Here is a 14,746-nt window from a genome sequence, read left to right as displayed (position 1 = left end):
GCCTTGGCTCTGCCTGCCATCTTCAAACCCCCAGGGGCTGCTGCTTCCACTCTGTTTCTGCCAGCTTTATTTTCTCACCAAAAATGTTAGTTTTTAGAATTCTAGGCAGTTATTTTTCTGGTTCATTTGTGTGGGTGTTGATAACAGTCTACCTAGAGAGACCTCCAGCACTTCCCGAATGTAAATTCCCACAATAGACATTATCAGGAAAATTAATCCACAAACATTAGAGGTTTGTGTCCAAAAAGGAGACAGAGGAGTCCTTTTACTTTATTCCAATAAAGGGGAGCCCATGGGGCATTCCCCTGGGGTCTCAAATTTTTGGAGGATGCAGCCTCCTTTTTATCCTAATTTCCTGGCTGCATTTCCCTCTCTCTTTCCCCATTGCCTGAGGTACTTGAGAGGTACAGACTTCCCATAATGCCTGATACCGAAGATTTCCCTCTAATGTATAACCCTCCCTTTCAATTTTTAATAATTATGGAATTTAGGGTTTTCCCCCATTGTTTCTTTCATCTTTCAATATCCAATTTCATTTATCAACAAACCTAAAGCTTATATGTAAAAACAAATATCTTTTTCCATTCATCAATCAGTGGAATCCTTCCCATTGCTTCTTTTATCTCTCATATTCAAATCTTATTATTGACTCTGTTGGAAGTGGTTTAGGAATGATTCATTTTTTTCCTGCCTGGATAAACTTACTCATCACTAAAGTGTGCAGGGATAAGTCAAACTCCAAGGAGGCATGGCAAAGAGGAAGATTTTTACAGTGGGGCTGATGAAAGGCTGCAACAGGTTTCTCAGAGAAGTAAAAAATCCCTGGAAAAGTTCAAGGACAGATGGGATGGGGCTAGGAGCAATGTGATCGAGTTGAATATATCCTTGCTCACTGCAAGGGGGTTGGATTAGATGACATTTTAATAATCCATTCTATGACTCTGTGATTTTTGTGTCTCCATCTTTTTCTCTCTCCTTGCAGCCTGCACAGCTGTACAGCCCTGTGCAGCTGCTCTCCCCTGCTGAGCCCTGGGCAGTTTGCTGCTGCAGCAGTCTCAGAGTCCCCACTTTGTTCTCTCAGAGCTCTTTATGGAGCTCCCGCTCGGCTGAAGCAGGGGAAACTCTCGAGCTGCTGTGCTGAGCATTGAAGGCTCCCAGGGGAAAGCAGCCACACAACACCAGGAGCTTCTCCTGTGTCTGGTTGTGGGAATCCAGAGCTTCCCTCTGGCTGCCCTGGCAGGTCTGGGACCCTGGCAGGGGTCAGGAACCCCCCTGGACAGAGCCCCCAGAGACACTGTCTGTGATCTCTGTCCATGGAAAAGAGTTTTCAATCTTACAGGATGAATTACAAGCTCTGAGTGTTTGATATCAGTAATAATTAAGTGTGGCACGGGTGCAAAAGTAAAATTTTAGGATTCTAGATTAGGGGTTCAAAGGGGACAAGATGGAGGAAATTGGGTGTGCCTTGTCCTTTTTCTCCTTCTTCATGCCCTCCATGTTTCACTGTGGTGTTGGCATTTTTCTGTTGGTTCAGGCTGGGGACACACTGTCCAACGTAGGTGACAGATATTGGCACATTATTGTAAATCCAGCACAGGTAGTTTCTGGTATTTAATGTTTGTAACATCCCACTGAGGGCAGAGCCCCACACGCTGCCCTGCAGGACAGAGCTGCGGCAGGGCAGCAGAACATGTTAGAGATAAACAGAATAAACAACCTTGAAACCAGCACAGACCAATTATGGCTTCTTCTTTGGCAGCGGGGCAGAAAGACAGAGACTTTCTACAATCTCGGAATCATCAATACCACAGATTCTGACATCTGGTGAGACACAGCAGCTCCACTTCAGCTCTAGGCCAGGGCTGGGAGAGCCTGTGTGAGGTTTTTAGTGCTGCAGAGACATTTCCTGAGTGTGACCCGTGGGATCTGCTTGTGGTGAGCACCAGGGACAGGGAGATGCAGCTTGCAGGAGGTGTCTGAGTCAGACCAGCTCCGTGATCAGCTATCAAAGGCACCCTTCCCTGTGTCTCAAGGGGAAATAAAAGCCCAAACCCACAGCCAAATCTATATAAAGGCAAACTGAATGTTTCCAGCACTCAGAAGGACGGGTGGCCGGTGTGATGCCAACTGACAAATTCAAGCAGTCACTTGCAAGTGTGAAGAGTAACTAACACAAAAAGCTGAGTGCTGCGTTCCTTTTGGAAGCACTGGTGCCTGCTCCCTCATCAGCAGGTTGCTGACATGCCAAATTTCCTGGGAAATGGAGAAATACACAGCTTTTAAATAAAGACAGAAAAAAAAAAAAAACCCAAACCAAAAAAACAACCTCACAAGTTGTGTCATACTTGTTTTATTACAGTGAAAACCTGTGCAGTGCTAGCCTACAGAGAGAATAAAAGCTACCAGTAACTTTTTTCATCAGAAAGGAGTCAATCCCAGATAAAGAACAGCCTGGAAATCATGGCTGTTGCAAAATACAAAGTCTGAGTTGGGACCTCCGTCTGTCGTTCCATTGGAGTAGATCCAAAGATTGCAAAGTTCTCAATGGAAGTTTCTCCTTTAACAAGCTGGGGAGGTAAAGAGGAGAAGCAGATTAAGGGATATGTTTCCTCCACAGATCACACAAGATGTCAGGAAGAGTTTTGCCTCAATGTAGGACATCCAAAAAGCAAATTTTTAGCCATCTCGACCAACCCCCATACGTAGATGTGTTTGCCAATTATGATCCAGATCAGTAAAACCAAATTATGGTGAGCTGTGTGTGGTACAGAACACAGTGTGGCTGAGGCTGTTGGTTATTAATCCTAACTAAAACAAAGTTAGCTGGGGATCAGAAATGTCTGTCTGGAAATGATCCTATCAGTCCACATTCCCAAAGCAAAGCCTTTTATCTCTCGTGATAAAGCAGATGTGAGTTGGTGACTGCACCTCTATTTTGGGATTAGCTGGGGTCTTAAGCTCACACCTGAGCCCAGACTATCACACTGCCCACAAATCCCTGGCTCGGATGCACCAGCAACACCCTGCTCTCTGTACAAGAAGCTGTTTTTTAGGGTTTAGTCATATTTTTGTGCTTCCACCCTTAGGATTCTGTGGCTGGCACAGCACACCAGGCCTGGGCAGAGCAGGGACACTGCCAGGAGCTGTGCAGCACCCACAGGGACATGGGGGACATCTCCTGTGGGACATTACCTTCCTCCACGACGCGGTGGTAGAAGCACCAGGGGACACCAGCGGGGTGTGCCCTGAAGCAGCAGCCCTTCCTTGTGCACTCCCTGGGCTTGATGCCTGGGTAGCCACAGTTTATCCTGGTGTAGGGATCGTTGGGACACACTTTCTTCACTGTGCAAAGCAAAAAAAAACCCAAACAAACAAAAAAAAACAACAAGGGAAGGAAGGAAAATGCGTTACTTCGTGCTCCGTCTGCCCTGTGATGTAATTCAAAATAAAAGGCAGGACACAAAGGTGAGGTCAATGGGCAGATGGGATGGCCATGATGAGCTTCTCCGAAACAATTTCAGCCAGCAGAGTCACCCAAATCCTCACCCAGCCTCCTAGGCAAATTAAATTCCAAAGGGTGATGAATTGCTGCTGTGCCCCAGGGATAAGAGAAGGCAAAATTCACCCCTGGAAGTGTCTGGCAGCTGCCCATCCTAAATCCAGCAATGGGGTGAAAAGTTCTGTGTCTCCTGTGGTGGTAACACATACACTGGCCTCACACCAGGTATGTCCATGACCTGACCCATGCTAACCCCAGAGCAGCCTGGCTAACACAGGGAAAGGACCACCCAGGCCTCTTTGCATGCCAGCTTAAGTTACAGAAATGAAATAAGTCTTATAGGAGGAAACCACAGCTCTTCCAGGCACTTAAAACTAAAACCCCAAGTAAAGAGATTATACCACCCAGCTTGAATACTTCAGTTTTCCTCTCATGGAGCAGCTCTGCTCAGAAAAGTAATTCTATGGGAATGGCACCCTAATATGTTGCTGCTTGTTTTTTAAGGTTTACAAGAGTAGCAAGCAGTGCTCAAAAGCAAAACTATTTTTTCCTACTGTAATTCTGACCCCTGTTGACTAATTCCATTTTATATCAGGTTCTTCTGTTGGGTAACATTGCCTTTGCACCCTCATTTCCTTTCATGCCATCTGTGCAGCTGCTGAGACTGCCCTGAAGTTCTCCTAAGAAGCAGTCGTGCTGTCAGCCCAGCAAATGTAGCTTACCCCGAGTTAATTAACATAGCTAATTACATTACCTAACAAAGTTATGTAAAATATACAGCTAATCCTAGAAAGACTAAGAGAGCAGCTGTTATCCCCTCTGAGGAAATAATGGTAAAAAATAGAAGCAGGATGCTGACAGGTGTCAAACAAGCAGCCACGCAGCAAACCCACTTAAATAAGTGTTGAGTATCCCTGGCTCTACCCATGGACAAGACCACAAATGACACTGAAATTACTCTAAGTAACCAGCAGAGTTTTTTTGATAACCAGAAACCTGAAGGAAGGGGAAATATATTGTATGGAGAGGATAAGGCAAGAGTCTGATGGATAAGCAGGGCTCGACTTTGCATTTTACTGCCACTGGTCTCCTAACAGAGGTTTGTGCCCACTTTTCTTGCCTAAGGAGAAAAGTGGAACTGCTTTTCTAAGTTTTTTTTTTCCTTATTTTTTTTTTCTAACTGCTTTTTCCTTGGCTGTACACATTTCTGGATAATCAAACACGAGGTAAATCAGTGTTTCTGGCAGAGATGTTACCTTTCTTTGGTTTAGGATTGTAGCACCAGGGCACGCTGGGGACTGAGGCATTGAAGCAGCACCCAATTTTCTTGCACTCTGCTGCTGAGATCCCCGGGTAGCCACAGTTTGTCCTCTCCCTGGGAACCACTTTACACTGGCATTTTGCTGTTCAGGACAGAAGGAGCAAGTTACAGGGTGTCAGTTTGCACTGCTGTTATGGAGGGGTGTTTATCAAATGCTCACTGGGAACAGTGCCCTTTCCCTAAATGCTTTCAGTCCCCTGAAAAGATGGAACAACCTGAGTGGTTTAAAAGTTGCTTTTAAACCATTACCAATTTTGGTCAGGGCTGTACATCACACTTGGAGAGTCTGTGGTCTCCCTTGCAGCCAAGCCAGCCCAGCATAGTGTGGTTTGTGGGCTTCAAATCGACCACACCAAATGGGAAATCCCAAGAATTTCAAATGTTATGCTATTAAATGTTTGCTGCTTTGCCCATCTCATGAGAAGAGGAAAAGACCAAAGGGTCCAGTGGATATTCAAACAGGTGAAAAGATGCAAAATCTTTGCATAATATAAAGTATAGGATAATGTGCAAATAGCTGCAGCTATGCTTTTAACATTTTAAGTCATTTGCACAGTCAGCCACAACCAAGAAACTCCGGAGCTGTCCTCCAGCTGTCATTGAGTGACTTGCTTTCCTCTTCTGGAGCTGTCTTAATGGCTTGCCTTTAATGAGGAGCCAGATAGACTCCTTTAAAACTGTATTCACGTGGCAAAGCAGCATAAACCAAAAGTCAGAAGACAATTTAGACAAATCTGGCTCCTGTTCCAGCCCTGGACCCGTTCTAGTGACCACCTCTGCCTTTGCAGCGGGTCCCTGGTTATTCCAACAACACAAGAGCTCAGCTGCAAGTCTTTCTTTGCTACAGATCTCTCAGATAAAAATGCAAAATCAGGCTCCACTTTGGGGATAAGCAGCAGCACAGAAAGAATTTGCTGTCAGCTCTGGCTGCAGTCGGTGGGAGGAGGGTCCCACACGTACCTGGAAGGCAGCAGCACATGGAGGTACTTACTTGGAGGTGCAATTCCCTCTGCCAGGGTGCTGAGGGCTACGATGAGCGTGATGGAGAGTGCACAGAGCACCTTGAGATCCATGGCTCTTGCAAGAGGAGAGGTGCTGCCTTCCCTGGCGGCCGCGGGTTTTATGCGCTCCTGGTGTTTGCCCAGCGAGGTCTGATAACATTGTTCCAGCTGAAGCTTCACCCAGAAGGCTGGGTTTTCTTTTGTTTGGTTAGGAAGTGTTGCCATGCATATTTTGATATCCCAGAGATAAATTTCTGAGCTCCCATGAGCTATTGATCACATATCTGTTACGTACCTATAGATCCATCTCTATTACGTGATCCCACAACCTATCAAATGGATGCTGCTGGGTGCCTCTGGGTGCCAGAGGCTCTGGATCAGAGTTCCAGACTTCATTGTGCTCTGATTTCATTGCCTTTAGAGTATTTGAAGCCTCTAGGCAGTTTTATTTTCTGGTCACTACTGAAAAACATGTACATATATTTTCTATTCAGTGTATCTTTTCTGCCTTGATTTTTCCCTGGCCTTAAGGTTTTGGTTAGGCTTACTCTGAAACAGCTAAGGGAGGAGGGCTGGAGCTGTGATCCCTCCAAGCTTCAGGAGACTCCTGTGCACCTGAAAAAATACATAAACACGGAATCTGGAAGGTGGAACTGAGAAATATTGAGCACATAAGGCCACTGCTGGTTGCCACACAAGGGGATTTAGGAAAAGAAGATTAGGGAAAAAAACAACAAACCCCAAAAGCCCAAGAGTTCCAGCAGCATAGAGACACAAGAGAAGAAATTAGAGTTTCTCTATGATCTCAGCCTGCCCCACAGGTCATCCAGGCATCAGTCCTGAGTGTCCCGGATTTATTTTGGAGTTGCTGCCCTGTGCAAGGTCCTGTTCCAGGAGTGCCACAACAGGGGCTGTCCCCACCCCCTCTGCCTGATCCCCAAGGCAGAGCAGCACCTCCCAACCCACCCAACACCGTCTGCACGTGTTTTGCCAAAAACAAACTCCTGGAGCGCCGTGTTTGGCCTAATAATTTCCTGATTGCTTTTCTCCTGGTTTCGAAGGTGGCCTCCCAAGCAGCCTTTGAGCTGTTTTTGCAAAACAGGCCTTGGGACTTGGACTGCTGAAGGCTTTTATCTTCCTTTTGGACAATTTTCTACCATTTACTGTAACATTTCTTAACTTCTAGCTACTTGTCAACTCTTAAATACAATCAGAGCAGTGCCAGGGAGAGGGGAGAAGCAGTGGGATGGTGGAACCATCTCCCTACAGGAGGCACCTGCAGAGCAGGCAGGGCAGGCTGCAGCCCCTTGGGTGCTCTGCAGCATCATTTTTCCTGTGGGAAACCCTTCCTGTTCATCACTAAAATAAAGAGATTCAATACACTTTTTTGATCTTTGACAGAATTGTGTCTTCTTGCTTTTGAATATTATATATATTTTTTGTGCATATTTCCATTGCAAAGCTCAAAGTTTGAGAACTTTCAGCTTCCATGGTTGTGTTTTGGTGGAAGTTTCTTTGTTGAAAAATATTTTAAACAAAGTGGGAGGGATTTTGTCCTACAAGGGAAAAAAATAATATAATTTTTTTTCTGAAGCTTAACTTATTCAGTACTTTATAGACTTTATTTATATCCATACCTATTTAAGACAAGGGAGGCATTTCTCATTGACAGTCACAACTGATAAATTAGATATTTTGTGTATCCTCCATGCCACAAGAGCCCAGGCTGCAGGCAGAAGAGGGAGGTGGAGCAGAAGAGGCAGAAGGAGCTGCAACTCCATCACTCAGCAGCTCCTACCACACTTTTCACCTCCATCAGAGAAAACATTGGGCTAAAACCCTTAAAATCCATTTTTCCCCTCATGTGCAAAGGTCCACCATGATGCCTCACCCAGAGAAGTCACACACACAGAATCACAGAATAATGAGTTGGAAGAGACCTCTAAAATCATCAAGTCCAACCTATGCCCTAACACCTCAACTAGGCTATAGCACCAAGTGCCATGTCCCGTCTTTTTTTAAACACATCCAGAGATGGTGATTCCACCACCTCCCTGGGAAGACAATTACAGTACTTTATTATTCTTTCAGTGAAAAACTTTTTCCTAATATCCAACCTAAACCTTCCTGACGTAGCTTGAGCTTCCTGGGGAGCTTTTCCACCAGGCTGGGAAGGAGATGGGCAGTGAGGTTGGCTGGAGGAGGAAAGCCGCGATCCCGATCCTGAGGGGGACCATGGAGCTCTGAGGGGATTATCAGCCCATCGTGTGAGTCAGCTGAAACTGCAGATAAGTTTTGTTACCCTGCTCCTTTCTGGACATTAATTAAGCCCTTATCTGCTGGCTGTCACCTCTTGGGCCCGATCCCAGCTGCGGGCACAAAGGCAAATCTGGCGCCGAGCCCTCGCTGCGGAAAGAGCGTTTGATTGGCATCTCAGAGCAAACACAGCACGAGGAATGGGCTGCCTGCCTTCTGCCAGGGGATCACTTAAAGAGCTTTAATATGTTTATATAGCAAAGCCTTGAAAATTATCTGGGGTTTCCCTGTAAATGTGTTTCCTTCTGTGAGGCCGGCCTGCCTAAAACTTTCGGTAAATCTGTGAGGGATCTCAGGCTCTGCAGGTGCCCATGGGCAGAACAGGCTTGGAGGGCTCCTTCCTCCTCTCCAGGCTCCTTCCTCCTCTCCAGGCTCCGTGTCCTTCCTCATCACCCTCCCCTGCTCCCTTTCAGCTCCACTGTGCTGCTCTCATTTCCTTCCCAGCAAGGAGAAATCACAGCTGCTATTGGATCTTGCTGTGGCAGCCTGCAACTCTTTATTCTCCTAATCAGAATTTTTGAAGGATAAAGGTATTTTTTTTTCCTCTATCTCTTTTCACTTAACAAGCAAACTTTGGTTTTCATCCCAATGGAGTGTTTTACCCTGAAGGGAATTTCCTTTTGTGGTAACTCTTAGTTTGAATGCTGACATGGAGAAATCTGTCACTGGGCCAACATCACTGCTTATAAGCCCACAAAGTAAACCTCAAGTTTTAAGTGCTCTCTAAAATAAATCATCATAACAGAGAAAAAATTCAGTGGCAAAGGGAAGAGGTGTCTGCAATTTGCTCCTTTCAGCTGTTCAAGGCACAGAAAAGTGTTGAGTTGGCACATGAAATTCCTCAAACCAGGACAATATCTGTCTGTCTACCAGATGACACTGAGGGGTCAAAAAACAAACAGGAAAAACCCTAAATCTTCGTTTTGAAAGTGGACAGTTCAAAATAATCCCTGAGATCCACGGCTTTGATAAAGATCCCTACCACAGATGTATTCATGCAGTTGTCAAAATCATCTTGAACTTTGTGAGTTCAAAGTCCTTCAGGGGAATTTTAGCAAAGGATATGTCATCCCTACAAACCACAGACAGTGCTGGAAGAGGACTTTTGTCACATTTCTGTGGCAAACACCCTTGCCCAAGGTGAAAAGAAAGATTTGATTACTGAAGTGAATCAAATGTGTAACTCAGAGCTGAGTCAGATCTAAAAGCCTGAATTTCAGCATCCAATACACTACAAAAAGGTCTGATTGTGACTGCAAAGCCCAGTTTAGAAATACTGATCTGAGACAGTAATTTTCCTTAATGCTTCTGGGATCTCCAAGCAGTCCATGATCTCAGCATTGCCATCATTTTCTGTGAGCACCAAAATGACCCCAGAAAATTCTTATCATTCCTGAAATTAGGTGGGGACCAGCCTGTGGAGAGGAGGACACGCTGGCTGGAGCCAGCAAAGCAGGGAAATATGTTTTTTGTTCTAGACCCCATCAGATTTGTAGACCCAGAGAAAGGAAGAAACTCCTGAGAAATGCAGATGATCTGTTTCAAAATGTGGCCACTGAAAGGTCTTGTTATGATAATGGTTATGATACATTCCAGTTTACCATGCCACAGGCAATGAGGGAGCCCAAATCCTGGCCTAATACCATCTAAAAAGGAAAAAATAAATCAAGAAGATTTATTGTATTGGGCTTAAAGGAAGAGTAAAATGCGTAAAGAATGTAAAATGTGTAAAAAAGAGTAAAGGAAGAGATGTTGGCAAACAGCAGAGTGCTATTGAAAGATACAATATGAAAAACTTGGTAAATATTTACCATCTAACAAAAAATATGAGAAGGATGTCCTTAGGCACGCATATAGACCCAGAATAATGAAATGAGAGAGTAAAGGAAGCTACTAGAAGAAAAAAGACCCTTTTTTTTCAAAGTAAAATAAAGAAAATAGAAAAAAAATACTGCTGGAAAGTAAATTCACAAAGATGTAAACAAATAACTTCAGAGAGGAGACAAAGGTCAGCAATCACAGGGGAGAGGAGGGGATTTTTGTTCAACATACTCATAAATGATCAGGAAATCTTGGTGAATAATGAAGTGATGAATATGCTGATGATTCAGAATTATTTTTCATATTTTTTTAAAGTGCAGCTAACAGAACAGTGGTGGACATATTTTACAAGATTGACTGGGTGATAAATGGTAAATGAAATAAAAAGTAAAGTGCATGGAGGAAGAGGAACCTAAGTATATAACCACCAAGATGGGCTGCAAATCAGCTACTGCCACTGGCACAGCTTCCCAGCACTGTGCATGTGCCAGCTGAATATTTAAAGTGAAAAAAAGGCAAATTGCTTTCAGCAGTTATTGGGAAAGGAGTACAAAGGAGAAAACATAATTCTGGTGTGGTCCCAGTCCCTCTGTGATGTTCTTGCTGCCCTGAGTTAAAAAGGAGACAGTGCAATTAGAAGAGATGCTGAGAAAAGCCCTCTGGCTCATGAGAGCAATGAGCTATGGAAAAATGCTTTGAAGAGTGTAGGGATCTTAGAAACTAAGTTATCACAGGCCAGATGGGGAAATTTTCTCCTGGATAAAAACAAGAGAGGACAGGATGGGTTTCACTGTGGGGAGAGGTCACGAGAGGGCTCCTGCAGAGATTATGCTGGGATCTTTGCAGCTTAACAGGCTCACAAACCACCTGGAAGAGGAGGTGAGAGGGACAATCTGTTGGTGACACGGGATTTGGGTGGCAGTGAGACCATGAGGCAGCTGCTCCAATGGACTGCGCGGCACGGAACGACTGCAGGGCTGGATGGCACAGGGGGGAGGCATGGTGTCTGAAATATGGAGTGATGCCCACCTGGGAAAGGAGCAATCCCACCTCTTCAGCTGCACCAAAGGCCCCTGAGCTGGGTGGGATCACTCAGGGTCCTGTGGGTGCAGCAGGAGGATGACAGGAGCATACGGAGGGTGACAGGCAGTTTGGTGAAAACACCAGCTCAGTGCTTAGCAACCGTGACAAAAACAAATGACAGATTAACAATTCTCAGGCAAGGCATCGAGAATCACAGATTTGCAAAGTTTTTCCATGTTATAAACCCACTCTGTGTCTACTTTTCATGCTGTACTCTCAATCTCCAGCCTGTAAAAGGTCCCGTGGAGGGGACAGCAGTGTGGGGCAGCATCCATATCAGGAATATTTGTGCACACCAGGTCTCTCCAGATCCAGACAGGTCACAGGAGGCACAGCTCATGGTCTCATCTAACATAAAAGTCTCAGTGGTAAGTTAGAAGCACATGAAGGAAGATGGTTCATCACCTATCACAGGGATATGATGCAATTCAGCTCTGGATGCTAAAACTTCCCACAAGTCTGAAAAGCAACTGGATGAACTCATTGAACAAAAAACTGTTTTGGGGCTGTTACATCCCCAAACTGCACATCTATCTCAGGAAATGTCCAAGCTGCAAACCCTTGGAGGCTGAAAGGGTATTTTTGGGAAAGTATCACTGCCTGTGGCTGGGTGGACTTGAGCAAAAGTTACTCATCATTTCTCAGAATGAAACAACGAGAAAGCATTTAATAAAATGATGGAGCAGGGTTGGGAAACGAGAATAATGTGGTATATGGCTGGATTATCTTTGTTCCTTGTTGAAGTTCTGCTGTGAGCACACCTGTGGGCTAGGGAGGGATTAATTTGGCCAATCTCATGATTTTATCATCGCATCTTTTGATTTTCATAATTTCTCCGGGACATCTTTTCAAATCATCCAGTGAAAGTTTCAAGCTCAAAGCTAAGGTAATCTAGTTTGGGTTTGCTACTGAATCTGGTAAAAAAAACCCTGCTTTGGAGAATGGAAAATGCTGAAGGGTGGAGCTTCACAAATCATTCAGAAACTCACCAAAACCTGAAGCAAACCCACAGCTGTGGATTGGTTGTGATTCCCAGGAGGAAGACCCAAATCCAGCACCACTCGTGATGTGGAAAAGGTTTTTGTGTCTGTTCCTTTCCACAGGGACTGGTGGAAGGGAGGGAGAGAGGGATTCCTGCAGGTGCAGTGAAAGAGCATCACCTGCAAGGGGCCAAAATTTCAGCATTTCACCTCCTACCTGCACACAGGGACAGGGACAGCGGCTCACTGAGATCACCCAGCAGCCCCAAACACTGATATTCTGAGGGCAATGGCATGGAACAGCTGATATACATTGCCCACATTGCATCACTTTAGCATAATTCATTCATTAATGTCAGAGCAATTAGCAGTGTAAATAGGAGCAGGCAGGGGTCAGCAGCCATTCACCCTGCAAGCTAAAAGGAAATATTACCCCTTTGGTTTTCTAGCAGTTTCTTAGAGCAGATTGAGAGCTCTGGGTTTCACCTCACATGTCAAGGACTGAATATTATTTGGGACACACGAGATATTAAAAAAAAAAAAAAAAATTCATGGCTCTCATTTGCTACTGTGGGAACAATGATCAAAACTTTGAAAAGCAGGCAATACAGGCTGCAAGGTTATTTCTGACACAAATAGCTAAAGAGATAAATACAAAGGAGAAATGCCTGAAACAGGAGAAGCAGGAGACTTATGAAATAATAAGTGAGCCTAAGACCCTGTGTGGGAGGAAAAGGTCATTTCAGAGAAGCTTTGCCTTAGTGGTTTTAAAAGTTGTCAGCAAAAAGATAAACTGCCTGAACTGCTGCCTGCAGCTGATGGTGAGGACTGGAGAGGCTGAGAGGGACGTAAAGTGTGACAGGTCTGTAAAAGAATTGAGGTTAGAAAGTGACCTGGGCTGGCTCAACTGAGCTGATAGCAAAAATTACCTACAGAGCTGGCAGAGTGGAGTTAAGATTATCACTGTTTTTAGCAAGTTTCACTTACTGCTCTTTTCATTGATGACTGTGAAGCGAGGAAATATTGGCCAGGAAGAGTTTCTTCTGCATCAATTAAATGTGGTTAAAAATAGAGGGAGAAATATTAAGCTCCAATGTTAGCAAGAGTTGATATATGATGATTAGTGGGAGAGCTACTTTAGGGGAAAACTGTCTCTATTCAGTTCAATTCTTCAAGGGATTTAACGAAATAATGATAATAAAAAAGTAGAAAGAAAAGAAATAGAAATTTCAACAGAAGAAGAAAAGGCTAGCTATGAGATTCCTTTGAAATCTTCAGTTTAAAGATTTTAAAGAGACTAGGCATACAAAGTGAACTGTAAAGTTCTGGCAAGAATCAGAAAAGAAGAAAAAATCCTCTTAAGATGGGAGAATCTTAACAAGAATGTCTCATTTTCCTGTGTTTTTTCATGAAAAGTTACTGCAGGTGAGAGCCCTGCAGAAGGCAGAGCTCAGCCCAGAGGAGCACACTGGAGGTTTCCAGCTGGGATGAAGGATGCCACGGCACAGGAAATGGCACCTGAGGCTGCCCTGGCTGTGTCCTGCTTACCTGGAGTAACCCCAGGAAAAGTGCTGCAAACACTCCCTCATCTACAGCTGAGGAGCAAGAACTGGATCAAATGCACCCAGCAGGATCAAAATACAGCTTCTAGAGCTGGCTGGCATCTCTCCAACACAAAGTTTAGTCAGGATGAGTAGATTGAAGCAGAAACTTGATGCCTGCAAGGATTGCATTGGCAGAACAGCCCTGTGACAGCTCTTCCCCACCTGAAGGTGTTTTGGGATAGGGCAGACAGCAAGCAAGAGGGGTCCTGGCCACCTCAACAAAAAAACATTTGCAGGAGTTCCTGGGAGGGAAAATACATCTGGGCTTTTAAGAACATCAAAAACACCACATCTGGTTCAGGAATTCCCTGAGTCTGGAATAGACACAGGAAAAGGAGGCTCAGGGGTGACCTTGTCACTCCCCACAGCTCCTGAAAGGTGCCTGTGCCCAGCTGGGGCTGGGCTCTTTCTCCAGGCAGCACTGACACAACCAGAGCTCACAGCCTCGAGCTGCACCAAGGGAAATACAGGTTGGATATCAGGGAAAAGCTTTTACAGAAATGGTGATAAAGTTCTGCCTGGGGAGGTGGTGGAGTCACCATCCCTGGGTGTGTTTAACAAAGCCTGGATGTGGCACTGGGTGCCAGGGCTGAGTTGAGGTGTTGGGGCTGGGTTGGACTCGATGGTCTTGAAGGTCTCTTCCAACCTGGTCATTGTGTGATTCTGTGAAGAGGATCTTTGCCCTCCTGTTGTGGCCAGGTGTGTCCAGGGCCCAAGGCAGCACAGCTTTGTCCTTCCACACTTGCCAAGGATGTGGCACTGGCTCAATCTTCCCCAATCTCATATGAAGTCCTTTCTCAGATCTTCAAGGCAAAATGAGAGCCAGAAAACCTTTTTGATACTGAGAACACTAAGCTAGTTTGGTGCAAATAACAGAGCAATTAAATTTTCATGATGAAATATTTTGTTCACATTTTCTCTACATGTCAATGCAGTAGCCCAAGAGGGCTCTCACGTTGGATCACTGGGTTAAATCTGTCATTTGTAGCACAATAAAATGAATTGCCAAACATATTTCTGTCCACAGTACTAAAACAGCAATTAATCCATGCCCATAAATACAGGAGGGAAATGCTAATACTGCAGTAAACCAAGCAGCTTCCCTCTCTAACATATTTTGC

At 44.8% G+C, this 14,746-nt stretch overlaps 1 protein-coding gene across 1 annotated transcript; it reads right to left on the bottom strand.

Annotated features, from left to right (window-relative positions):
* Window positions 1-2,334: 2,334 nt before the first annotated feature.
* On the bottom strand, window positions 2,335-5,934 carry LOC105758631 (trefoil factor 1-like). Its single transcript, XM_030283660.4, has 4 exons — window positions 5,812-5,934; window positions 4,756-4,902; window positions 3,193-3,342; window positions 2,335-2,567 (listed from the first exon to the last, which is right to left on the bottom strand). Exons 1-4 carry the CDS (start codon window positions 5,891-5,893, stop codon window positions 2,560-2,562), a joined length of 387 nt encoding a protein of 128 aa, XP_030139520.1. The 5' UTR covers window positions 5,894-5,934; the 3' UTR covers window positions 2,335-2,559.
* Window positions 5,935-14,746: the final 8,812 nt, after the last annotated feature.

Source organism: Taeniopygia guttata, chromosome 1 (assembly GCF_048771995.1).
Source record: "Taeniopygia guttata chromosome 1, bTaeGut7.mat, whole genome shotgun sequence".
Taxonomy (NCBI): domain Eukaryota; kingdom Metazoa; phylum Chordata; class Aves; order Passeriformes; family Estrildidae; genus Taeniopygia; species Taeniopygia guttata.
This window is presented reverse-complemented; position numbering and strand designations above follow the sequence as displayed.

Bases quoted from the DNA above. Each gene is read 5' to 3' on its own strand.
- LOC105758631 (XM_030283660.4), bottom strand. From the start codon at position 5,893: ATGGATCTCAAGGTGCTCTGTGCACTCTCCATCACGCTCATCGTAGCC. The intron at 4,903-5,811 runs GTAAGTACCTCC...TGTCCTGAACAG, and splicing joins AGAGGGAATTGCACCTCCAA to CAAAATGCCAGTGTAAAGTG. The intron at 3,343-4,755 runs GTAACATCTCTG...TGCTTTGCACAG, and splicing joins CAATCCTAAACCAAAGAAAG to TGAAGAAAGTGTGTCCCAAC.